This window comes from Trichosurus vulpecula, chromosome 6, assembly GCF_011100635.1.
Source record: "Trichosurus vulpecula isolate mTriVul1 chromosome 6, mTriVul1.pri, whole genome shotgun sequence".
Taxonomy (NCBI): Eukaryota; Metazoa; Chordata; class Mammalia; order Diprotodontia; family Phalangeridae; genus Trichosurus; species Trichosurus vulpecula.
This window is the reverse complement of record NC_050578.1, coordinates 216,306,840-216,331,642: the sequence shown is the minus strand read 5'-3', so window position 1 is coordinate 216,331,642 and position 24,803 is coordinate 216,306,840. Positions and strand designations below refer to the sequence as shown.

The window sequence follows — 24,803 nt, the reverse complement described above, 5'->3', positions numbered from 1 at the left end:
TTGAGATCCAGAACAGTAATGGCACTCTCTCTCTCTCTCTCTTTCTCTCTCTCTCTCTCTCTCTCTCACACACACACACACACACACACACACACACACACACACACACCCTTCCCTCTTCATTTTTGGGGACGATTCTGATCTGTGATCAAATAAGCTTGCAGATCACTGGTCTAGAGGACTGGACTGACACAAACCACAAAGACCTTTTGGAAGTCGCTTTGGACAGATTGTTTCTTGACTTGATGCCTCTCCACCCAAAGGCACAGATATGGCCAATTCCTAGGAATATACTTTAAGGTACTCTACCTGCACTTTACATTTCTAGAATTGTTTTGTGTTTGCACCCTCTTTCTGGTCCATATATGGTCCAGTGATGGTGGCAGTGTGTGTGTGTGTGTGTGTGTGTGTGTGTGTGTGTGTGTGTGCTTTGCAACTTAGCTGAAGGCTGTTAGCTCCTGTCCAAAGCAGAGGTTGTACCCTACAATATGCTTCAGTGTTTGAGAGTTCTAGGAACCAGGGGTGATTACAGACTGAGGTGTTTATAGTATTCTCTCCAATATGGATGCCTTCCTTGGCTCAAACCCAAATTAAAACACCAAGTAAGTCCTCAAAGGCCAATAAGCATCCTGCTCTATGGGACCATTTATTTCTATATTCACTGATCCTATATTTTATTATAGCTTCCAAGAGTTTAATCACACAGAGAAGTGGAACTTCTTTGTTCTCACATGGCCAAGGCCAACACCACATATTCTGGTAAGGGCTGGGCCTTGGAGTAATCATGACCTTGAAATTTCTAAGAAAATGTAAGGCACTAGGGGGAAAATACCTAGGGGTCTCCCTCCCTTTTCTTGCATGGGGGGAGTACCTCTTAGAGCTGCCTTTTTAAAATCAGTTTTCTGGGGCAACTCAGTGAAATCTGGTATATCCAGCCATTCTGTATGTATGTATCTTCCCCTCCTAGCCCCTCTCCTCACTGCCTGCCCCCCCATCCCCAGCTCAGGTTCACCCCTTTTCATCTTGTGTTTATCTTTGTTTCTGTTACCTCCATCTCCCCAGTAACCAACAGGAGAGCGAGCTCAGGTTTAAGCTTACATTGGAGTTGGTGTAGATAGGGCTGGGAATATGAGGGCAAAAGCTGGAATATCTATGGGATTGAAGACCATTGGGAATTAAGTTACGGAAGAGAGAGCCATGGAAAGGAAATAGAGGTGAGGATAACCTCAACCTGGAGGCTGGCAAAAGGAAACAGGAGGAGGACATGTTTCCACTTGGTTCTGCCAGTTCCTTAAATTTGGCTCCTCATGACCATTCCCATTGTATACAAACCCTCACACCTAATTCCTCATAAACAACATCCCCACCCCACCCAATGTATCCCCATCCCAGTCTATCTTACCCAGGCCATCACATTCCATTTCTCATACTAGCTATTATGCACAGCCCTTCACACTCAATTCTGCAGTGTTGGGTCCTAGACTGGGCTCTGGATTGGGCCCTGAAGGTGTTGCTGCCACTTCTCACTCTAAATGGGGAGGTCCTGTGCACACGATATGGCATGCCACAATTCTGTCCAGATTTCTTAGAGCCCCAGAATCTTGTCTATGCCTCCTTAAAGCTTCCCTTTCCCTCACTGTTGCCTCTGGGAAGAAGAAGGTGCCTTGGCAGCAATAGCTTTTCTCCCATCCAACCCAGAGCTCACTGGCCCCTCCAGGCTAAGGCTTCTGAGTATAGCTCAGATGGGAGGCCATGGACCATAAGCTGAGGGGTGTGAATTCCTGAATCGAATTGAGATGGGCTGAGACCATGGGAAAGGGAAAAGGTCATTGTGTCATACAACTTAAGAGTTGGAAGGGGTGTTAGAGATCACCTAGGCCAACCTTCTTATTTCACTGATAAGGTTGGCCTAGGGAGATATAGTGACCTGTCCAAAGTCACACAGGTAAGGAACAGAGGGTTTAAACCAAGGTGTTCTGACTTCAAATTCAGGGCTCTGGATTCCTGGGTTCAGTGAAAGTGCTATGGGGTTATTGGGTGGGAACTGAGGCAAGTCAAGACTTCTGAGACCCAAAAGACCAGGAAGACAGCATAGGTCCTGGGCTTAGAGGCTGGGCAGGGTGGGCATTCCTGGGTTTGATTGGGCCAGAGTAGGCAGGAAACTGAAGGAAAGGGAGCGACGGGACTCCTGAATCCAACCTAGACAGAGCAGACAGGTCAGGCCAGGGGCGGTGGCAGGGGGCAAAGCCCGACCCTTGTATTGGATGGGGTGGAGGACGGGTTCAAGGCCAAGGCTGGATTGGGGGCAGTTAGGGGGCAGATGGTGATCTCTTATCTTAGATGGGCCTGGTGCCAGGGTCGATGCTGGTATTGAGGCTGATGACAGGTCCAGGCCGGGACATGCCGATCAGCAGCCCCAGCAGGCTGAATAGGGTGGAGAGGAGCAGTAGGAAGGAAGCAGCAAAAAGCAGGGCGGGCAGCGCACTCAAGGCCATGAGCAGCAGGGCTGGCAGTAGATGCTTCCACATCGCGGCCACTACGGGCCAGAGTGAGCGCAGCAGGTGGCATCCTGTGGTAAAGAGAGCGTGGCACAGGCCCAGGGACAGCAGGAGGTAGAGGCCGGATTCAAGCAGCCACAGGCCCCGCTGCAAGGGCCCCCACCAGCAGGACGAAGAGCACCAGGATGACCAGCGTCGTCGAATTCCACCTGGGCCCTCCCACCACTGCTCCCAAGTTCGCCACAGGGCCCAGCTTCGCCAGTTATTCCTCAAGCCTTCTCCCGCCCCCGCCTCGTCCGTTGACGCCTCGGTTCTGGCCCGCTGCATCGACCTGGTGCACCTGCGGGGGAGGGGTAAAGGGAGGGGCTGTGATCCCCAAACTCCTAGAGTGGAAGACCGGTGTTCCGAAGGTATCTAAAGGAAGAGATCCCAAGGAGCGAGGAACTGAATGAAACTATGACGAGCAGGTTAGGAGGCCGAAGTACCGAGGGAGGAGGGATCCCAAAGCGTCTACCGGGAGGGAATGGTAAAGAACGAGGTGTGTCTGAAAGAACTTGAGGGAGAACTGAGTGATATCCGAGTCGCTAAATTCGAGGAGGGTTGATTCTAAAGCCTATGGGAATAAGGGGTGGAAAGGGCTGATTCTAAGTCATAGGGAATGATCCCCCTGGAGAGAGGTTTATGGTCCCAAAGTATCTGGGGAGCGACAGGAAGTGATTCCAAAGTAGTGAGGTTCCGGGAGAAGAAGAAGAGAGAGAAAGGAGAAGATAAGAAAGGGGAAGGGGAGAGAAGTTTCTGGTAATGAAATACCCTTGCTTACTTGAAGGAGTAGGAGGGGGAGCAGTTTCGTTAGTTTTTTGGACACACCATGGTAGAGGAGGCTGAGAGAGCCAGGACCCCTTGGGGCAGAGGTTCCAGTTGCCAAGCCCAGGTGTGAAGAGGAAGTCATGATTTGGCCTGCGGCTGGGAGCTTGGAGAAAGGGCCTGCATGTGTCCTCTTCTCAGGATCCTCGCCTGGGAACAGTTGGCATTAGAAGCCAGGAATGATAAATCCCAAAGGTCTTTCTGGGAGCCTTGCCTGCCTCCAACCACCCAGCCCTTAGTCCAAGATCTCTAACTTGGAGACCTTCAGGAACATCTGGTCAGTGGAGAGTCTTGGAGGCAAATCTAAAATGTAATCTGTAGTGTGAGTGAGTGTGTATGTGTGTGTCTGTGTGTACAGACGAGAATCAGAGTGCTTAGAGAGGATTAAGGCTCAGTGGGGTTTGAAAAGGAGGGAAAAGTGAAAGCTTTAGGGCCTAGGGCAAAGGTTCCCTGGTTCTTCCTCTGAGGCAGGAGCCTATGAAGCCTGAGAAGCCAAGGCTGAAGGCTGAGATTCTTCATCTTTTGTAGGCTTCTAACCTAGAACCACCACCCCAGATCCCTGTTGCTGCTGGGGTTAGTTGAGAGTTCAAAAGTTTTCCTCCAATGTCCCATCAGGGAGGGATAGCACAGAAGAAAGCAAGGCCTCCTTAGCAAACTGTGGAGAGGCTCATCACCTGAGAAGGTTGGCCAGTGCTTGAATGTTTGGGAACACAGCAGTCTAAAGGCACTAACTACTAAGGTATGGAAGGGTTGTGGTCTGTATCAGCTACATCAGCAGAGGAGGTAGCTACAGATGCTTAAAGCATTGGCAGAAGCTTGGAACCAGCTCCCAAGCAACTGGGAAAGTAGATAATGGGAAAGGAAGTCAGAGACAGAGGCTAGGGGGAGGAAGCAAGTGTAGACTAGACCTAATGTCTAGTCATTGACTTTGCTTCTCAATCTAGGTTTGCTCTGGTACATCTTTCCTTGAAGACTTGTCAGATTCTGACTGGGCTTTGTTCCCTGAAAGACCAGAATGTAGGGAAAATCCAAGGACCAGGAGAAGCCTCCCACTAGCTGTTCCTCCAGGGATTGTGGGGTGTTGGGCTCCTAGAAATTGACTAAACTGCTCAAAGAAAGCTGGTGGGTTCTGGATCCCAGCATTTCATTACAGAAGTTGAAACAGAAAAGAATAAGGAAGGAGACAAGGGAAAAGATGGGAGACAGGAGAGGGTGGACCAAATGAGGGACCAAAGACATAGAAGGGAAAGGGAGGAGTCAGGAGAGTAGAGAAGTGGGCCCAGGAGGGGATAGCAGAGATAGATATCAGGGGAGTGAGCAAGAGAAGGGAGAGGAGAAGAAGGGAGATGAATCAAGAGAAAAGAAGCATGAACCTGAGAAGGAGACAGAAGATGAGGTTGGAGAAAGGACAGGATCATAGACTATAAGAGTTAAAAGGGGCTTCAATGGGCCTAATCCAAACTGTACCTGAATGGTAATTCTCTCTACAACACCTCTGACAAGTGGCCATCCATTCAAACTTTGCTTGAAGACTTCAGATTAGAACTCACTACCTCCAGAGGCAGTCAATGCCACATTTGGATAGCCCTGATTTTAGGAAGTCTTTAACAAATCTAATGCTAACTCTACATGACCGCATTGCAAATTCAAAGACAAAGGCAGCTATTACATTCTCCCTAGGTCCTGGCTTCTTCTGTCTTCCCCATTTCCTTCAACCAGTTTCGTATGGTTTGGTTTAAGAGGCTTTATCATACCAGTCACCCTCAACTGCATACTCTCTAAACTTGTCCATATTGGATGGATCTCTGATCACTTTGATGTAGTCCTCCCTCCAATTGTCCATATTGCAATCTATCTACATCTTTTTACCCTATGTGACTTGTGTGTGCCTTCCCAATAGTTCTTCCCAGGAGGTCCACTCAATATATTGGGCGGGGGCCTTCCTTTAGCTATTGTGACATTGTGCGCATAGCAATGGAGTATATAGACTACCCATTTTCACTATAGGACCAGCCCACCTCCCTTTCCATTCATACATCTCTCTTATGATATCCTTTATATCACTTCTCATTTTTAATTGTTTTTTAAACTTTTATTGATGCACTTTTTCCTTCTTTTTATCCCTATTACTTCTTAATGACTCTACCTCCCCCACAGAAACCTCTGTTGTAAAAAAAGAATTTACAATCATGCAAAAGAAATCAATGCATTGGCAATGTCTGGAAATGTGGATGTCCTGGACCTATATTATCTTTCTTTTGTCCATTGGGAGACAGGTGGCATACTTTGCAGTCAGTCATCTAAAGTCACAATTGGCCACTTCATTGATCATTGTTCTGAAGTCTCTTGATGTTGTTTTCCATTACATTATTCTGATGATCATGTACATTGTTTTCCTAGTTCTATTTACTTTGCTCCGAATTATGCCAATCTTCATATCATGTTTGATGGCACAATCATACTGATGGATATGAGGTGAAAACTCAAGAGTTGTGTTTTTATTTTCTGCCACTTCTAAGCAATATCCCATTGGTAATAATATATATTGTAAATTATTGCTCAAAACCACATTGTTCGTCAATACAATTCATATGATGTGGTACCCAGAACTGAATGCGGCATCACAGAGGTGGTCTGACTGTGATGAATGAAAACAGGAATAACTCATTCCTCCCTTCTCTAAATGCAGTCTGGGGCAGCCTAACTGTTCTCTGATCTATCTCCTTCCTCTGGGCCCTTTGTCACTCATGGATTGTCATTCATGTCTAGAATACACTCCCTCCTCATCACCATCTCTTAGAATCCTTAGCTTCCTCTTCAAAGGAAGATTCATTTCAGGAGCCACATGCTACATATAACCTTGGCTGCTTCTTCAGGCTATGAGTGCTCTCTTTCTCTTCGTTCTTTGCATTAACATACTGTATCCACCCCTTACCCCACGGTAGTAACAACTATTTGATTTCTGGCTAGGTTTCCCCATCACTTTGCACAATGCCTTGGCACATAGTAGGCACTTAATATAAGTATTTGTTGGTTGAATTGAACATTAAGGTATTCATATGTTTTGTTTTGTTGCCATATCACACTTCTGACACACTTTTGATTGTGAAGCCACTAAGGGATTTTCCACACAAGGGGCTATCCAGTCTTTGGAGTACATGGTTGGCACAAACAAGGTGACATGCCATTACAAAAGAGAAGCTGCATTAAAGATGTCATAAGAGGGGCAGCTAGGTGGTGCAGTGAGTAGAGCACCAGCCTTGGAGTCAGGAGGACCTGAGTTCAAATCCCGCCTCAAACACTTGAAACACTTACTAACTGTGTGACCTTGGGCAAGTCACTTAACCCCAATTGTCCTGCCTTCCCCCCTGCAATAAAAAAAAAAAGATGTCATAAGAGAAATGTGCAATTAGACGTGGAGCCTGGAGAGGTCTGTTGGAGACAGGACTCCAAGAATATCAAAATGCCTGCAAGGCCGTGGCCTAAGGCCATTTTTGCAGACTGATATGTATCAGCTGTTTTGAAGAGTGGACTTTAGGCTTGGGGGTGAGCCTGGAGGCCATTTTGGTGAGAGATGGGCCCAATCACAGGGCAGAGAACAACATAGTCATCACCTTCTTCTCTTCTCTGACATTGCCACCACCCTGGTGCAGGCCCTCATCACCTCATGCCTGGATTTTTGCAATAACCTGCCAGTTGGTCTGCCTTCCACAAATTTCTCTCCATTCTGGTCCATCCTCAATTCAGCTGCCAAAGTGATTTTCCTAGAATACACCTTCACCTGCTCAATAAACTCCAATGGCTTCCTATCACTCTAGAATCAAACACAAAATCCTCTGTTGGGCGTTCAAATCCCTTTATAACCTAGCCCCCTCCTACCTTTCCAGTCTTCTTACAACCTACATCCTGCCCTTTACCCTTTGATCCAGACACTGGCCTTCTGGCTGTTCCACAAAAAAGACACTCCACTTCTTGGCTCCAGGCATATTCCTCTGACTGTATCCCATCTCTGGGATAGTCTCCCTCCTCATATCCTGGCTTCCCTGGCTTCCTTTAAGTCCCAACTAAAATCTCAGCTTCTACAGGAAAACTTTCCAGATCCCCATTAATGTTAATGCCTTCCTATTTTAGTTATTTTCTATTTTTCCTGTCCATAGCTTGTTTGTACCTACTTGTTTGCTTGTGATCTCCCCTGTTAAACTGTGCACTCCTTAAGGGGATGGACTGTTTTTTTGCCTTTCTTAGTATCTGTAGATAGCACAGAGCCTGACACATAGTACATGCTAAATATTTGCTTACTGGCTGATTGGCTGGTGACAAACTGAACAGAACCGAGTTGATCTGGGCAAAGATGACAGAAAGGCTCATGGAAACAGTGGCATGGTTCAAGTCCAAGTTCCATGGCAATCTTCCTACAAGTGCTGTTAGACATGGGATTGCTCTAATCCCTTTATCCCTCCAGAGTCCAGTATATTGCTGAAGACTAACTAAGTAAAATTTTACATAAAAGAGAAATGTATAATTGGAAGAAAAGATGAGCCTATTGCATAGTAAAGATAAGGGATGACATATGGTCAACTGATGAGCTCTATGTCAAGAGAATGAGGGCTCAGAGGACTCCCAGGACGTTGGATGGTTTTGCTGTATTGGCTCTTTGTGAGGACATGGGATAAGAGTTGCACAGGCATGGGCAAGGATAAGCATGCATGGATGACTTGTGACCTACACATTGATGAGAATGGATCTCAGTGGAGTCCCAACAAATAAGAATGGATTCAATGGAACATTAGCTATCTAGCCATTACTCACCTATCTTACGCTAAAGAAACTAATGTTTTGAACCTAAAGAAGAGAACTTTATGTTTATTCTTATTAAATTTCATGTGCTTAGATCTGGGCCAACATTTTGGCCTGCTTAGAGCCCTTTGGGTCCTAATTCTGTCATCCAGTGTTAGCTATCTCTCTGAACTTCATATCATCATACTTGATAAAAATGTTAAATAGCACGGAACCCTGGGGCACTTGGCTAGAGATATAAACCCAACTCAACAATGACTGCTTAATGACTGGAGTCTCCCCCTTCTCAAATCCATCTGTTTTATCATGTTGCTCACATCTTTCCATGTTGGTCCCCCGCCCCCCCCCCTCCCCCCCGGCATCACATAAGGGACTTTGTCAAATGCTTTGCTGGAATCTAGACTTATCTACATATCTACTGCATTCCTCTGGTCCAGATGGGAAGGGACAAAAGTCAAAACAAGGCAAGGGACAGGAAGACACAACAGAGAAGACAAGGGAGGAAACAGAAAAGAGAAACAGAAAAGGTGACAAGGGTGAAGAGAGAGGAGAGGGGGTAGACTATAGAGGGGATGGAAAGGGAGAAATACACCAGAGCCATTGTGGGGCTAGACTTACCTCCCAGCAGAGCAGCCTTGGTCATGTCGCCACCTACAGCTCCCTATACAGAGCTGGGAAGGAACCCCTGCAACCTGGCTCCGGGTCTCCCCATCTCCACCCTATCCCAGGGGCCCCATTGTGACCCGGGCTTTGGGGGAGGGGTAGGACAGGGCCACAGAGAACAGAGGCCATTGGACCCCTGGAGTCCAGGCTCTCCTCTCTGTCTTTTTTTTTTTCTTTCCTTGTCTAGGGCCCAGGGACCAGCATTCTTTGGCAAAACAAAACAAAGACAGAATATCTTAAAAAAAAAAAAGAGTTAAAGTCTTTTGTCGACTGAAAGCACAAACTGTCAGGAACCTCCAGACAGAAGGGGTTCTCTGAGCCAAGATCTAGCTTATTACTGTCATGACTACTCTGGGCCTCAGTTTCTCCCGTAGTAAAATGAAAGGTTTGGACTAGATGAACTCTAAGCTCCTTCGTTGCTCCGTGATTTTTGTGTTCTCCGAGGAAGGGAATTTCACCCCTCTTTCCCTCTCTCCCCTATTCCCTGGTTTCTAAACACTTCCTGGCTGAAAAGCCTGCCTGGGGTCTGACCTACATCCTTCTTAATTTAGTCAGCAGGCTGACCATGAACCTGCCACAGAATTCTCTCCAGATTCTCCCTACTCAGAGATCATAAGCCAGGGCCAGTGCTGCCTCAGGCTTCTGCATCTCCTTGTTCTCCCTAACCTCCTATTCCTCCCCCAAGTTGGGGGGAGGTGCTATACCTTCTGCCCCATGACCCATGACCCCAAACTCTTGGACTCTTAAAATTCATGGAATTTTGCTACTTCTTCCCCATGTCCTGGTAAATAAATCCCTTTACCTCCCTGATTCTCAATTTGTTCCCCTATAAAATAAGAAGGTTTGGACCAAATGATCTCTAAAGGTCCTCTTGAACTATAAATACTAAGATTCTAATTGTGTGGCAGAAGGGATCCAACAGCTTCCTTACAGCACTTTTGATGTTAGATGCCTGTCTAAGGGTCTAAAGTTTAGGCTACTGAACATAATAGAGACCACTGACTCAAGAGGCTTCTGTTTTGCTTTTCAAACCCTGGGACCTAAAACTAGTTCGGGGCCTTCTTTCCAGGCCACTCATCCCAGGGTGGCCTAGAGGCACTGGAAAGGAAATTCAGAGGCAGAGGCTGTGTCAATCCTCATGTATTTTCTGTGAGGAGGCTCTTTTAGCCTGCTGATTGCTGGAGAACAAAGGCTTTGCTTCAGGCCAGAGCCTGTAGGGTGACTATAAGGCTGAAGATACTGAATGGCATCAGGGCCCCAAAGAGGAGCCCTAGGCCAGTGAAGAGCAGGAATCCATCCAGGGCTTGGCTCAGGGCAGGTGGGAGCAGTGGTTCTTGCAGGTGGGGGCCTTCACCCCCTGCTCCTGGGCCAACAGGTCTAAACATTGGTCTTTGAGGCAGAGGCAACTGCTGGGTCCTACAAGGAAAGGAGAACCCAAGGTGAAATAGGCCAAAGAGACCCTCTCTGGGACAGAGACACCCAGGAATCCAGCCCCCTTACCCAAGCATAAGGTCGAAGGTCAGGAAACTCAACATTAGAAACAGCAGCAGGAGCATCATGCCTGGTCCAGCCAGGGCCAGGACAAGGCGAGCACCAAGTCCTAGTATACCAAGGCCCAGGGCCCCATCCAAGAGTTTGAGTGAATTCCTCAAAGGCACACCATGGCCCTCCAAAAGTTCAGGACCCTCTCCAGCTTCTAGGCCCCGGCCCCCAATTTGACCCATTCGATCTGTAATAACAGGGATCCTGGGGAAATAGAAATAGGAGATAGGGATGGGTAAGACAGGATGAACACAAAAGAATTCCTTTTTTTTTTTAAACGTGAGGAAGTTGAAAACCCAAAAGAGCAAAGAACTAGGGAAAATTCTGAGGTGAAAAAATAAGGCATTCAAAGCAGGAATGAGGCAATAACAGACAAGAGAGGAGAAGAAGAACTTTTGATTCTTATTTTGCTTCTTTTTTCCCTACCAAGAAAGAATGACCTTTGGAACAGAACAGGCCAAGGTAGGGGAGTAGAAACAGGAATACAGAGATGGGGAGAGAGAAATGGAGGAGAGAGAAAATGAGAAACAACTCAATGCAGCAGAAAAATACTGATAGAGCACCCACTATGTTCAAAGACATATGCCCTGCCCTCAGGAAGTTTATAATCTTTTTTTAAATTTATTTTTAACATTTATTTTCAAATTCTCTCCCTCTCTTTTGTTGCTCCCCCACCCATTAAGAAGGCAAGCAATATGACGTCAATCATACATGTGAAGTCACACAAAACCTATTTCCATATTAGCCATGTTGAAAAAAGAAGAGCAAAGCAAAAATCATAAAGAAAGTGAAAAAAATGTGCTTCAATCTGCACTCAGAGCTCATCAGCTCTCTCTCTGGAGGTGGGGAGAATTTTTCATCCTGGGTCCAAGAAGCTATAAGAAGTCCAGGCAAAGGGACATGAGAAATTTGATGAGAAAGAAATCATTTTCCTGGGGATGAGGGGGAAGAGATTATGAAGGAAGGCTTCCTGAAGGAGAAGGCCCCATGAGTTGGGTCTTGAAGGAAGGAAATAATGGGGGGAGGGGTGTGGGTTGGAAGGAGGAGCTACTCTAGGCAAAGATTTTTCTCCATCAGGATTCAGTCAGGTGCATTTTCTAAGTCTGTATGGAGGATTTGTGGCCAAGAGCTTGGCTGCTCCTGATAGGCCACCATCACGTCTTTGCCTGCATTTTCTGACTCTGTCTGGGGAACAATGGTGCACTAATAGAGGAATGAGCTGGGACAAGGTTTGAGGAAAACGTTAGAATTAAGGTTGAGCTTGATCTGCTGCAAGAACAACCTCGTGGAAGATGTCCAACAGGAAGAGACATGTAACTAGGGCAGGGTGACCGAGGTTCTGCACCAGGGTACCAATATTTAGAGGGCAATGACAGCATTTATAGTCATTTAGGAGCATAGAAACGATGGCACTTAGGATCTTGTTAGTAAGAATCATGATTTAAAATAGTAAGTTACCAGGTGGCCCCTTTCTCCAGTTTGCTAGATCTTATTGTATCTCAGATGAACCTTCCCTTCAGGCAGAGGTCTACTCAGCAACAAGTTCTTAGTATCCTAGGTCTGTCCCCCCAACAACCAAATTTGTCTTAGAAAGTTGATTCGATGTTATGTTATTTTGTAACACTTTCTCAAGGCAAAAATTGCTAGTAATATCTCTGCCAGCAGGACTAGAGCTCAAGGGATCAGGGATGACTGCATACATATGGGTATCGTCTGCACAAATATATGTTATCTATGCAGAGATAACAGTAACGGAACCATACAAGTGGATGAAATTGTCTAGGAAGAGACAGAGAAAGATGAGAGCTAAGGATAGAATCTTGGGGAAAACTTGAGTGTAAGAGGAGAAAGATGAAGAGCCAGTGAATGACTCATTTCCCAAAATGTGTTGTTCAAAATTGTCTCCAATACTCCAGATATGATAATGGCCAGGGTGCTGTCCAAAGGGCTTTTGCCTCCCGGGTCCTGGATACTAAGCCCCTATTTCTGAAGCCTGAGACAGAGGAATGGTTAGAGAGATAGGAGAAAAGACAGGAGGAAGCAGCAGCATGGACGACAAGAGAGAAAAGGGTATCTGGAAGGAGGGGGATAGATAATAATGTAAAACATGGCTGAGAAGCCCAAGAGGATGACGAAGATATTGAAGAGATAGAAATAGTGACCTGAGGAAGGAGGGGAGATGGATGAGGGGGAGAGTAAGGCAGAGATGGGAAGATCATTGATCATAGGTTCATAGCTGAAAGGGACCTTAAAGGTCATTGAGTCTAATCCCTTATTTTATAGATGAGGAAAATGAGGCATAATGCCTTGCCCAAGGTCATACAACTAGTAAGTGTTTGAGGCAGGATTTGAACCCAGGGCCTTTTGAATCTTAAGTCCAGGGTCTTGCCCATTATAGGACGCTGCCTCGGAGATGAGAAGATAACAAAAGAAGAAATGATTCCGGGGGCAGATGTGGAAGGAATGAGGGAGACAGGGTTGGAGAAGAGATGGACAAATGAGGCTGGGGAGGCAGGGGTAGAGAGGCAGAGATGGAGGAGACAGGGTTAGGAGAGAGGGATAGAGACACAGGGATGGGGAAGCAGAGATGGGGGAGAGAAAAATGAGAAACTGGAGACCCAAGAAAGAGATGGGAGACCTTGTGAGGAGTATCTCTGGGGAGAGTCAGGGATAGAAGGGGTTGGGAATATAGGAGGAAATAGGGTGTCCTGAAGGAGGTAACCAGAGATGGGGAGACAAGAACCCTGGTGACAGAGGTGTCAGTGTCAGAACCCAAGTAGGGTAGGACCTAAAGTTATGAGGAAGACAGCTAGGACCCGAGGTACAGGCAGCCCTGGAGACCCCAGATTAGCTCCTTGCCAAGTACAGGGAGCAAGCATCATTCTGGGCCAGGTCTGATGGAACATGGACATTACTGTGGAGTCCTGTGCTCCTTTTCTCCCTCCCCAACCTTCCCACTCCTCACCTCCTCCCTATCGGGCCTGCCATTCTGGGGACATACACTGCCACAGGAGAGGGAAGGCATTATGACCTATAGAGCAGGGGCTACTCCAGAGGTCATCCTCCCTCCCCCACCCCACCCCACAAACACATAATAGCTGTGACCAATTTCTCTTTGGACCAGCTTGGTCCACAATCATGCCCAGCCCTGGGCAGTGAGGCAGGGGGGACGTATAGAGAAAGAAGATTTCCCTGGTTCCATTTGTAACCCCTAGTTCAAAGGGTCATTGCATGGGACTATCCTCATTGCTAGAGTCTAATTGCTTGGTGCTACTCACCTGCATAAGGATGGAGTTGGTGAGAGCTGGAGAGAAGAGAGAACCTGGTCTTCTGGCTTCTAGCTTCAAAGGAGAAAATTCTCATGTCAGACTCTCTTCAGGTCTCTGAAGGGGGAAAGGCTCTAGGAGGAAGTCAGCATGTAGAGAAGCTGACCCTTAAAGGATCATGTCCCAATTCCCAGCTTAACTATACTGGAAATTTCAGGGAATTTCTTCCTGGCTGAGATCTGGCCCTCTTCTCTCTTAGTTGAGCTGAGTTATCTCCCTCCCAAAAGGAGAACTCATTTGCTCTAGGTTGTCTGGTATCTATTGTCCTTTGCATATTTTCTCTGATTTCCATTTTGCTATGCATTGGATCAATGGGTTTATTTGCTATTTGCTATGTGAATTCATTTTGAACTGGTATTTATCAGCAAGGTAGTCAAGTCTTGGATATGTAGCTTGGGGCACTCTGTCCCCATTAGAATAGAGTGATCAGGACTGCATCTTGAACTTGAAAATTATTTCCCCTAGACTAAGAATATTTAAGGGAGAAGATAGATATAATTTTAGCATAGTTAACCCCATCTCCAAGGAGAGCAGAGGTGCTGCTGTTCAGCCTTTGTTTCATGACACCACAGGAGATGTCTTGACTTGCACCTCAATTGGATTTAAGTGAGGCAGATTGTGCGGCCAGCCTCTGGCCTCAACCTTCTGTTTCTCCTCCTCCTCATAAGAACAGTCTCCCTCGGGGAACAGTGGGTACAGACTCTAGAGATATCTATTCTTGCCTAAGTCACATCTAGACAGACCCACATGGACACACATAACCTACATGGACACAACAAGAGCCAGGAAAATAGTAACTGGGCAGGACGTACCAAGATCACTAGAACCTCCTCCCCTCCCCCCACCATGCTCACACCAGGACCATCTGGAACACCACCCACATCCTCCCAAGCCTGCACAGCCTTCCTGATCCTCAGCCTTTGCTAAATTGGAAATGGTTTGATGGTTCCCTCAGCCTGGGCAGCTCCAGCAAGGCAACCACGCTGGGATCAGGATAGAAGAGATCTCAGGTTTAAGGGACAGGGCTGGTGCTTTTATATGAATGAGACAGTTCAAATTTAAAAAAAAAATCCTGCAGAAGGAAAACAGTATAGGCAGGGACTGCAACAGTGGAAATGGAAAGGAGAAACAAGGAAATAAGAAACGAAGGAAAAAACAAAGGAAAAAATGAATACTATGAAATTATAATGGCCAAGCTTGTTCCCAAAGAAGAGATGAAAATGCAGTGCTTCTCTTCTTGGGAGGGGGAGTGAACTGTGGATTCAGAACATTATACATAATGTCATACTTGGGTGCTATGTGGGTTAGCTTTGCTGAATTGTGAATTTTTCCCCCATCTTTTAAAATTCTTTGCTACAGGGGATGGCTCTCTAGGAGGGGACAGGAATGGGATATAATTGGAAAATATAACTGATAAAAGACAAAAGGTATCAATTTTTAAAAATCCTAGGGCCTTTATCAAATAGTAGGATCAATATATGAGTCTCAGAATATTGGAATTGGAAAGGACCTCCAGGTCTATCTAGCTCTACCTGTGCCCAGACAAGAATTCCCTCCACTCTGGGTCACATATTTGGCCATCTGGCCTTTTCTTGAAGGCCTCTGCTCCCTCTGGAGGGAATCCATCCCACTCTGGTAGAGTTCCAATTATTCAGAAGATTTTTCTTTATATCAATCCCAATTCTGCCTCTTTGAATCACCTCTATACAGATGATTCCCAAACCTACTTACAGCGGTCTCGTCTCCCTCCTGAACCTTGTTCTACATCATCATAGCTGGCATTATGTGGATGTCCTATTAGCACCTTAAACTCAATAAGTTAAACACAACTAAAAATTCCCTCAATCTTAGCCCTTCTCCAAACCTCTGTGTTTCTATTGAGGGCATTTCCATCTTCCTTAACAATTTCAGAGTCAGTCTTGATTCTGGTCATTCTCACTCCCATATTCAATCAGGTCCTAATCCCCAACATCTCTAATTTATTTCCCCTTCTCTCTACTCATACGGCTTTATGATAGGACTGATATTTATCAGGGTCCCCTCACTCCCCTCAACCAGACACATTTCCAAGGGGACCTTGTCTACCTAAGCCAAATGTGGCAGTGTCTTTGTTGAATATCCTTTCTATATTATGGTAACTAAACATTTTGTTAACTGTTGGGTAACCTATGAGTGTCTCAGTTTGTTCCAATACCAAACCTAATGTCATGGGGACCAGTTGGAGTCAGATCCACCCATTATTTGGGGTCCTCATCACCTCTTCCTTAGATTATTTCAATATTATTCTAACTGGCTTTCCTACTTTCAGACTCATCATTCTTCAATCTATTCTCTGCAGGGATGCCAAATTAATATTCTCAAAGCACATGTAAGAGACCTACATCCAAGTAGGCATGGACCATATGTTTCTCTATGGTTTATACCTCCCAAAAAATTTGGGGGAAAAGAGTTCTAATCACTATGGAGAAACTCTGAATGGCCTTTGCCATTGGTGTGTCATGAGCTCCACAGAATGTGGAAAGAGAGTTATTTTTCTAAGTTTATAAGATTTTCTTCTCCTTTCTCTATGACCTACAGCATGGGGAGGTCCTTACACAGAAAGTGCTCAGACTCTGTACTCAAACAGATCCTGGATTCATCTTGGAGGTTGCTTAACTGCAAAGTCAGGAAATCAAGTTTCTCCCTATCTCTTTGGCTTGTAGAATAAGACCATGGGGAAAAAACCTCTAACACAAAGGCTAAGTATGTCTCATGTCTCAGATCTCTATAAAAAGGATTAATAGAACCTTCTCTCAGAAAATATACATCTGTGTTCCCTCCCCAAATCGATTAACAGTATCTCTTTTCATTTTCTTGTTTTTTTTCTTGATTACCTTTTCATGCTTCTCTTGATTCTTGTGTTTGAAAGTCAAATTTTCTATTCAGCTCTGGTCTTTTCACTAAGAAAGCTTGAAAGTCCTCTATTTTATTGAAAATCCACATTTTGCCTTGGAGCATGATACTCAGTTTTGCTGGGTAGGTGATTCTTGGTTTTAATCCTAGCTCCATTGACCTCTGGAATATCGTATTCCAAGCCCTTTGATCTCTTAATGTAGAAGCTGCCAGATCTTGGGTTGTTCTAAATGTGTTTCCACAATACTCAAATTGTTTCTTTCTGGCTGCTTGCAGTATTTTCTCCTTGATCTGGGAGTTCTGGAATTTGGTGACAATATTCCTAGGAGATTTCTTTTTGGGGTCTATTTGAGGTGATTGATGGATTCTTTCAGTTTCTATTTTGCCCTCTGGCTCTAGAATATCAGGGCAGTTCTCCTTGATAATTTCTTGAAAGATGATATCTAGGCTCTTTTTTTGATCATGGCTTTCAGGTAGTCCACTAATTTTTAGATTCTCTCTCCTGGATCTATTCTCCAGGTCAATGGTTTTTCCAATGAGATATTTCACATTGTCTTCCACTTTTTCATTCCTTTGGTTCTGTTTTATAATATCTTGATTTCTCATCAAGTCCACTTCCACTTGCTCCTTTAATCTTTAATCTTTAAGGTAGTATTTCTTCAGTGGTCTTTTGGACCTCCTTTTCCGTTTGGCTAATTCTGCCTTTCAAGGCATTCTTCTCCTCATTGGCTTTTTGGAGCTCTTTTGCCATTTGAGTTAGTCTATTTTTTAAGGTGTTGTTTTCTTCAATATTTTTTTCAGTATTTTTTTGGGTCTCCTTTAGCAAGTCATTGACTTTTTTTTCATGGTTTTCTTGCATCCTTCTCATTTCTCTTCCCAATTTTTCCTCTACTTCTCTAACTTGCTTTTCCAAATCCTTTTTGAGCTCTTCCATGGCCTGAGACCAGTTCATGTTTTTCTTGGAGGCTTTTGTTGTAGGCTCTTTGACTTTGTTAACTTCTTCAGGCTGTATGTTTTGGTCTTCTTTGTCAGCAAAGAAAGAATCCAAAGTCTGAGACTGAATCTGGGTGCGTTTTTGCTGCCTGGCCATGTTCCCAGCCAACTTACTTGACCCTTGAGTTTTTCATCGGGGTATGACTGCTTGTAGAGTTTAGAGAACTATGTTCCAAGCCTGGGGGGATGCGCCAGCTCTGCCACACCAGCACTCCTCCTTCTCCAAGAACCCCCAACCAGGACTGGACTTAGATCTTCAGCAGGCTCTTCACTCCTGCTCTGATTCGCCACTTAATTCCTCCCACCAGGTGGGCCTGAGGCTGGAAGCAACTGCAGCTGTACTTCTGTAGCCCCACCTCCACTGCCCCCAGGGCGGTAGCCGAATCTCGAACTCCTTCCACTCCCGCAGCTTTTCCCATTAACCTCCTTTGTTGTCTTTGGTGTTTGTGGGTTGAGAAGTCTGGTAACTGCCACAGCTCACTGATTCAGGGAGCTAGGGCACACTCCGCCCAGCTCCTGGTCTGGTTGGTCTGTGCCGCTCACGCTGGGCTCTGCTCTGCTCCGCTCTGCTCCCAGCTCCATGCGGGATAGACCTCACCCAGAGACCATCCAGGCTGTCCTGGGCTGGAGCCCTGCTTCCTTCTGCTGTTTTGTGGGTTCTGCAGTTCTAGAATTGGTTCAGAGCCATTTTTTATAGGTTTTTGGAGGGACTCGGCGGGGAGCTCATGCTAGTCCCTGCTTTCCAGCTACCATCTTGGCTCCATCCCAACAGTATCTCTTTTCAGAAAAGATACACAATGTTCAAAACAGATGTAAGATATAGGACAGCTATTTATTTCCTTCACCACAAAAGAAATGCTTTAAATACACATATATGCACATACACAAAGTATGCATTAACTTAAAACATTAAAAAAGAAAGACCTGTTACCATCATTATATTCTCCTGAAAGGTAAAGACAATATTGTGAGATTGCTAAAAAAAAAATTATTTCGCTTTCACCTCAGACCTACGCTAGGTAACTCGCAAGATTCAGATCTCCTGGCCAGTCCAAGCTTACCTTAAGCTTTAACAAACTTTTCAGCTGCAGCATTCTCTTGTTGGTGGTCATCTCCTCCTCCAGAAGTTATGCAGTTACAAGGATTATTGTGACCAGCCAGCACCGATTCAGGGGCAGAAGAGCTCTTAAATTCATAAAATAGTCATCAAGGTTGGAAATGTTCTTTTCCCCCCAGGTTTGCTGGTTTCTGGATATAGATCTCTTTTCAAGGAAGAAACACAGAGACAGAGGAAACCAGCCAGGAACTTGGGTTCACCTAGGTAAGCACAAATTGTTCACTGTGTGGCTACAGCTACAATTGCCACTAGGTAGAAGAAAGGAATTCTCTACTTCCCAATTACTGAAAATCCTAAAAAGAGAAATGCAGGAAGTCCTACAGGAGCCAACTAAAAAGAAGATTGGTACCTTTCTACAACTCTTATAGCCTGCTAGGAATGGGAGAGAGATCAAGGATTCCACTAACTCTGAGAACAGTTATCTTTGATGTAACCCCAGTTATAAAGATCAAGGGAGCAATCAGGAACTGTTGGGTCACATTTAACCTTGCGGACAAATCCCCACACAAAGAGGCCAGAGCACATGCCCAACTCTGTGGGAAGTACTACAGTTCATCCCTGCTACAGTAAAACACACACATATAGACATCTCATTCACTTTCAATATATTCTTCCCCACTCCCTCAGCCTTTGGAGCCAACCCTATTAACAAAGAATAAAAAATAAAGAGAAGAAAAAGAAGTTTAGCAAAACTAAGCAACAGACCAACAGATTCTGTTAGTATATGCGATTTTTCACACCCATAGCCCTCTACCCCTGGAAAGAAGAGAAGGGGGATGTGCATTTTCTTATGTCTTCTCCTGGATCGAGCTTCATCAATGTAACAGCACTGCATTCAGTTTAACTTTTTTCTATTCTTTCTATTTACATTTTTATAGTCATTGTGTACACTGTTTTCTTGTTTCTGCTTGCTTCACTCTGCATCAATTCATATAAGTCTTCCCATGCGTCTCCAAATTTTTCATATTCATTGTTTATGATGCAAAGATTTATTTTTCTTAAAATGAAAAGGAGAATTTATCAAGTTCCCCTACCCATTTTAATTCCTACATTAAAACCTTTTCAAATAAATTATTTTTGTGACATATCAATATCCATACTTTAAAAAGAAAAAGGAACATGGCCTTAAATATCTGAAAGAAATGTGTTGAAGATTATTCTTTACTGTAAACACAAGGCCTCATGAAAGCTAGAGATAAGGGATAATAGAATTTCTCTAGCCTGCTTCTTGAAGTAGACTTCCAATTGCTGTCATATACAGGCTGACCTGGGTATATGTTTGGTTGGAGGGGACTGGAGAAAAATGGCTTTTTAGTATTCTCTTTTTATACAGGAAAGGTCCATATCTGATATGTGTTCATTTTTCTCGAATCTTAGGCCTTCTAGGGAATTGTTTGAAGGAAATACAAAGCATTAAGGAATTATCTGTCACCTCTTTTCCCAGGTTTTTTTGAGTTTTGTAATTAGTTAAAGAGGTGAAGGAGAGAGAAAAGGAAAGCGAGAGAGTCTGACTTAAACTCACAGATGATTGGTGTTTGCTTGCTTGTTTCTTTGTTTGTTTGATTCATTCTCATGGAAACAGAGGACCTGCTTTTGTAGTCTTAGCTAGGCTCTGAAAAACTTTCTCAGAGCCTCAGAACTCCTACCTCACTCAGGTAACCATTAACTCACAACAGGTCTCATGGTAAAACAAAAACAAAAACAACAAAATATGACATTCAATTTGTTCCCAGCCTGAATTTTTTTATATTTTATATATTTTTATTCCATTTTAGTATATTTCATATACAATCCATCAAAATAGATAACATTTATTATAGCTCTTAACTCTCCTGAGCCTGTGTCTAGACACAAAAGCATGCTCTAGTTATAGGCTCTAGTCTAATATTCACTCAGGGCTTTTAATTTAGTACTTCATATATTGGAATGTCTATGAAATGGGCCAGAAGGGAATCACAAATATATGTGACCATACATACATTTTCTAACAAGCAATTCACAAAAGAAAGATGGCACTTGCAATTGTAAACATCTGGAAGAGCAAACATCCTTATACGTGTTATGGAAAATAGTCATAGCAGTCATATTCCAGACATTATGAAATGAATTGTGGCAGTCAAATTAAATGAACCCACCATCCACATGAAGTCACCCAGAAGGATTCTGGTTGACTAGCCATGCTCCCAGATCAGACTTGCACAATGAGACAAAGAGATAAGAAGGGCAAAGTTTGAAGCAGGGAGTGGAAGGGAAAAGGAAGAGGAAGAAGGAAGGAAGGAAGGCAAAGAAAATGGTAATGGAGCCAGGAGATTACCAGGATGCTGTGCCTTATCTGCCAAAGTTTGCGGACATTCCAGCTTTTACTCTTATAATGGCAAGCAAAGTGGGACTTTTTGTTGTCTTTTGTTTTGGAGTGCTTCCCAGCAGTAAGGCAATCAAGTGCCTTTGATTAAGTGTTGCCTTTGTTTGTAGGAAGGCCTACACTTTTTGCTAATTAGGTCACAAGAGGTGTGAAGCCCTCTGACCCTGAAGAAGTGTATATATACTCTGAGTTTAGCATTTTGCTTGGGGCTCACTCACTGGAAGAGTGTCCTGTGATTTGACCTGACAAAGACTCTGGGTAGCCATGAAAGATCCTCCTGGCTTTGAAAACCCAGATGTTGATGCCTCTCTCTCTGGTAACTATGTATGTAATATCTTGGTCAGACAGCTAGAAGCTCTGTCTGCTGATTTGTGTTATTTTGCTCTGCTAATATGATTTCTGCTTATAATTTCTGTTTGTGTTTTCTCTGAAGTTCAGGATGCTAACTTTTCCCCCTGAACTAAGTGAATGATAAATGTATGTTTAATTACTATAAGATTGTTAACCCCTTAAAGTTGCTTTCCTTAGAAAAGCAGATCAACAAACCTGTGCTAATAGCCCTACTGTGTGCTGGTGTTATTGGCCTTACACACCCACAGTAGCGACAAGTACCACTGTTGTTGCAACTCTTCAGATGACAGACTTTAGGGAATTAATGTGGCAGTTCAGTTGTAGATACTGAGATTTTCCCCACTTTCTGCTAATGCCAGACACTGGACTCAATGCTTCTTTCTACTTCCTTAATGTGACCATTGGTCATCATAGATTTCATGCATGGTTGCCATTAAGAACCCTGAAAATTTACTGATCCAGGTGAGGGGTGATTGTGGCCAAGACAACAAAATCAAGCACCTTTCCTGGTCATCAGATACACAAAGTTATTAACCTGCTTTTTCCTGATTCCTAAAATTGGGCATTGTTTGCTTGGCTTTTGGGTTGGAGTCAGGTTGAATGTGCAAACTTCTATCTTCAGTGATTGGGAGACACAGTGGTTTGGGTACTAACTGTTGAGTATTGTCCATTTAACGTATTATCCAATTATTTACCCTGCATGTCTTTTTTGAGTAAATTGTCCTCTTTTGTATTACTACAATGTAAGAAGTATATATTAGCTAGTCTGAGATGACTCAGAGAGTGAAGATAAGGGGTTAGAATAGTCATTTATATAAATATGAATTCAAACTAGGTACAAACAGTGAAGGTAACAAGGATTATTGCATGTAGCAGCTAATCTCAATTATTTTTAATTAAAATTTTTTTTATCAGTGGGGCAGAGCCAAGATGGCGGCTGGAAAGCAGGGACTTGCATGAGCTCCCCACCAGGTCCCTCTAAAAACCTATAAAAAATGGCTCTGAACAAATTCTAGAGCTGCAGAACCCACAAAATAGCAGAGGGAAGCAGGGCTCCAGCCCAGGACAGCCTGGATGGTCACTGGGTGAGATCTATTGCGCACAGAGCTGGGAGCAGAGGGGAGCGGAGCCCAGTGTGGGTGGCGGCAGGACCAACCAGACTAGGAGCCAGCAGAACAGGCCCTAGCGCCCTGAATCAGTGAGCTGTGGCAGTTACCAGACTTCTACAAACATCAAAGACAACAGAGAAGGTTAGTGGGAAAAGCTGCGGGGGACAGAGTGAAAGTTCGAGGTTCAGCCATCACCCTGGGGGCAGCAGAGGTGGTGCAGCTACAGAACTACAGCTGCAGTTGTTTCTGGCCCCAGGCCCACCTGGTGGGAGGAATTAAGTGATGGATCAGAGCAGGAATGCAGAACCTGCTTAAGATCTGAGTCAGGTCCAGGCTGGTGGTTCTTGGGGGAGGAGGAATGCTGGTGTAGCAGAGCTGGCTGTATAGAAATAGCTCTGAAAACAACAGCACATCCCCTAAAGCTTGGAACAAAGCACTCTTTACTCTACAAGCAGTCATACCTTGACAAAAAACTCAAGGGTCAAGTAAGTTGGCTGGGAACATGGCCAGGCAGTGAAAATGGACTCAGACTCAGTTTCAGACTTTGGAATCTTTCTTTGGGGACAAAGAAGACCAAAACATACAGCCAGAAGAAGTCAACAAAGTCCAAGAACCTACATCAAAAGCCTTCAGGAAAAACATGAACTGGTCTCAGGCCATGGAAGAGCTCAAAAAGGATTTGGAAAGGCAAGTTAGAGAAGTAGAGGAAAAATTGGGAAGAGAAATGAGAATGATGCAAGAAAACCATGAAAAACAAGTCAATGACTTGCTAAAGGAGACCCAAAAAAATACTGAAAAAAATATTGAAGAAAACAACACCTTAAAAAATAGACTAACTCAAAGGGGAAGAGAGCTCCAAAAAGCCAATGAGGAGAAGAATGCCTTGAAAGGCAGAATTAGCCAAACGGAAAAGGAGGTCCAAAAGACCACTGAAGAAAATACTACCTTAAAAATTAGATTGGAGCAAGTGGAAGCTAGTGACTTGATGAGAAATCAAGATATTATAAAACAGAACCAAAGGAATGAAAAAGTGGAAGACAATGTGAAATATCTCATTGGAAAAACCACTGACCTGGAGAATAGATCCAGGAGAGAGAATTTAAAAATTATTGGACTACCTGAAAGCCATGATCAAAAAAAGAGCCTAGATATCATCTTTCAAGAAATTATCAAGGAGAACTGCCCTGATATTCTAGAGCCAGAGGGTAAAATAGAAATTGAAAGAATCCACAGATTGCCTCCTCAAAAATATCCCAAAAAGAAAACTCCTAGGAATATTGTCACCAAATTCCAGAGCTCCCAGATCAAGGAGAAAATATTGCAAGCAGCCAGAAAGAAACAATTCCAAAGGAGCTAGGATTAAAACCAAGAATCACCTACCCAGCAAAACTGGGTATCATGCTCCAAGGCAAAATATGGATTTTCAATAAAATAGAGGACTTTCAAGCTTTCTCAATGAAAAGACCAGAGCTGAACAGAAAATTTGACTTTCAAATACAAGAATCAAGAGAAACATGAAAAGGTAAACAAGAAAGAGAAATCACAAGTGACTACTAAAGTTGAACTGTTTTGTTTACATTCCTACATGGAAAAATGATGTGTAAGATTCATGAGACCTCAGTATTAAGGTAGCTGAAGGGAATATACATACAAATATATATATGTATATATATATACACACATGTATATATATATATATATATATACATACACACCCAAACGGAAGGCAGTGAGTTTTCCATCAATGGAAGGCTGGCTGACCAGATAAAGGTCTGTTTTCAGATAAAGGTTGTTCTAGGTGACCTCTGAGATCCTTTCCTGTTTGTGTTGGGGAACTAAAAATAAGAGGGGCAAGAATACAGGGGAACTGAGTTGAGGCTCTGGGTTCAGGCCTCTAAGCTGGGTCCATTGAGACCAAAGGGCTAGCTCCCTGAACACTTTGTGGGTTCGGTGGGTACTGCATACACCTACCTAAATCTCTTTCTAGTCCATTGCTCCCTCTGCTGGCTCCCATTGCTGCCATCCCCTTTTCCATTCCACACCAGAGTCCTTTTCTTTCCACGCTATGCTCCTCCTTCTAAGCTTTCCTAGATTTCCCTCCCTCCCAATGGCCATGAACACAATTCCACCTGCCCAACACTATCAGTTTATTTCCATCTCTGGGTCTTCTGAGTGTGTGTACTGTCTCAAAGGGTGTGGTTTACTTCAAATCTGAGTGTTGTTTCCCCATTCATATCTCCCCTCACCCAGATCCTCAGAGCCAAATTAAACCCAGTATGTCTGTCTCCT

The 24,803-nt window shown here is 44.2% G+C and overlaps 2 protein-coding genes across 2 annotated transcripts; both read right to left on the bottom strand.

Moving 5' to 3' along the window:
* Nucleotides 1-616: 616 nt before the first annotated feature.
* On the bottom strand, nucleotides 617-8,885 carry TMEM239 (transmembrane protein 239). The gene is made up of 2 exons (XM_036762507.1): nucleotides 8,778-8,885; nucleotides 617-2,838 (listed from the first exon to the last, which is right to left on the bottom strand). The coding sequence occupies exon 2, from the start codon at nucleotides 2,823-2,825 to the stop codon at nucleotides 2,337-2,339; it is 489 nt and encodes a 162-aa protein (XP_036618402.1). The 5' UTR covers nucleotides 2,826-2,838; nucleotides 8,778-8,885; the 3' UTR covers nucleotides 617-2,336.
* Nucleotides 8,886-10,021: 1,136 nt separating this feature from the next.
* Nucleotides 10,022-13,725, bottom strand: C6H20orf141 (chromosome 6 C20orf141 homolog). Its single transcript, XM_036762638.1, has 3 exons — nucleotides 13,643-13,725; nucleotides 10,323-10,568; nucleotides 10,022-10,238 (listed from the first exon to the last, which is right to left on the bottom strand). Exons 2-3 carry the CDS (start codon nucleotides 10,544-10,546, stop codon nucleotides 10,022-10,024), a joined length of 441 nt encoding a protein of 146 aa, XP_036618533.1. The 5' UTR covers nucleotides 10,547-10,568; nucleotides 13,643-13,725.
* Nucleotides 13,726-24,803: the final 11,078 nt, after the last annotated feature.

What these genes read in the sequence shown, in the direction of transcription:
- TMEM239 (XM_036762507.1), bottom strand. Translation starts at nt 2,825, where the DNA reads ATGCAGCGGGCCAGAACCGAGGCGTCAACGGACGAGGCGGGGGCGGGA.
- C6H20orf141 (XM_036762638.1), bottom strand. Translation starts at nt 10,546, where the DNA reads ATGGGTCAAATTGGGGGCCGGGGCCTAGAAGCTGGAGAGGGTCCTGAA. An exon ending in ACCTTCGACCTTATGCTTGG is followed by an intron (nt 10,239 to 10,322) that starts GTAAGGGGGCTG and finishes CTTTCCTTGTAG; the next exon opens with GACCCAGCAGTTGCCTCTGC.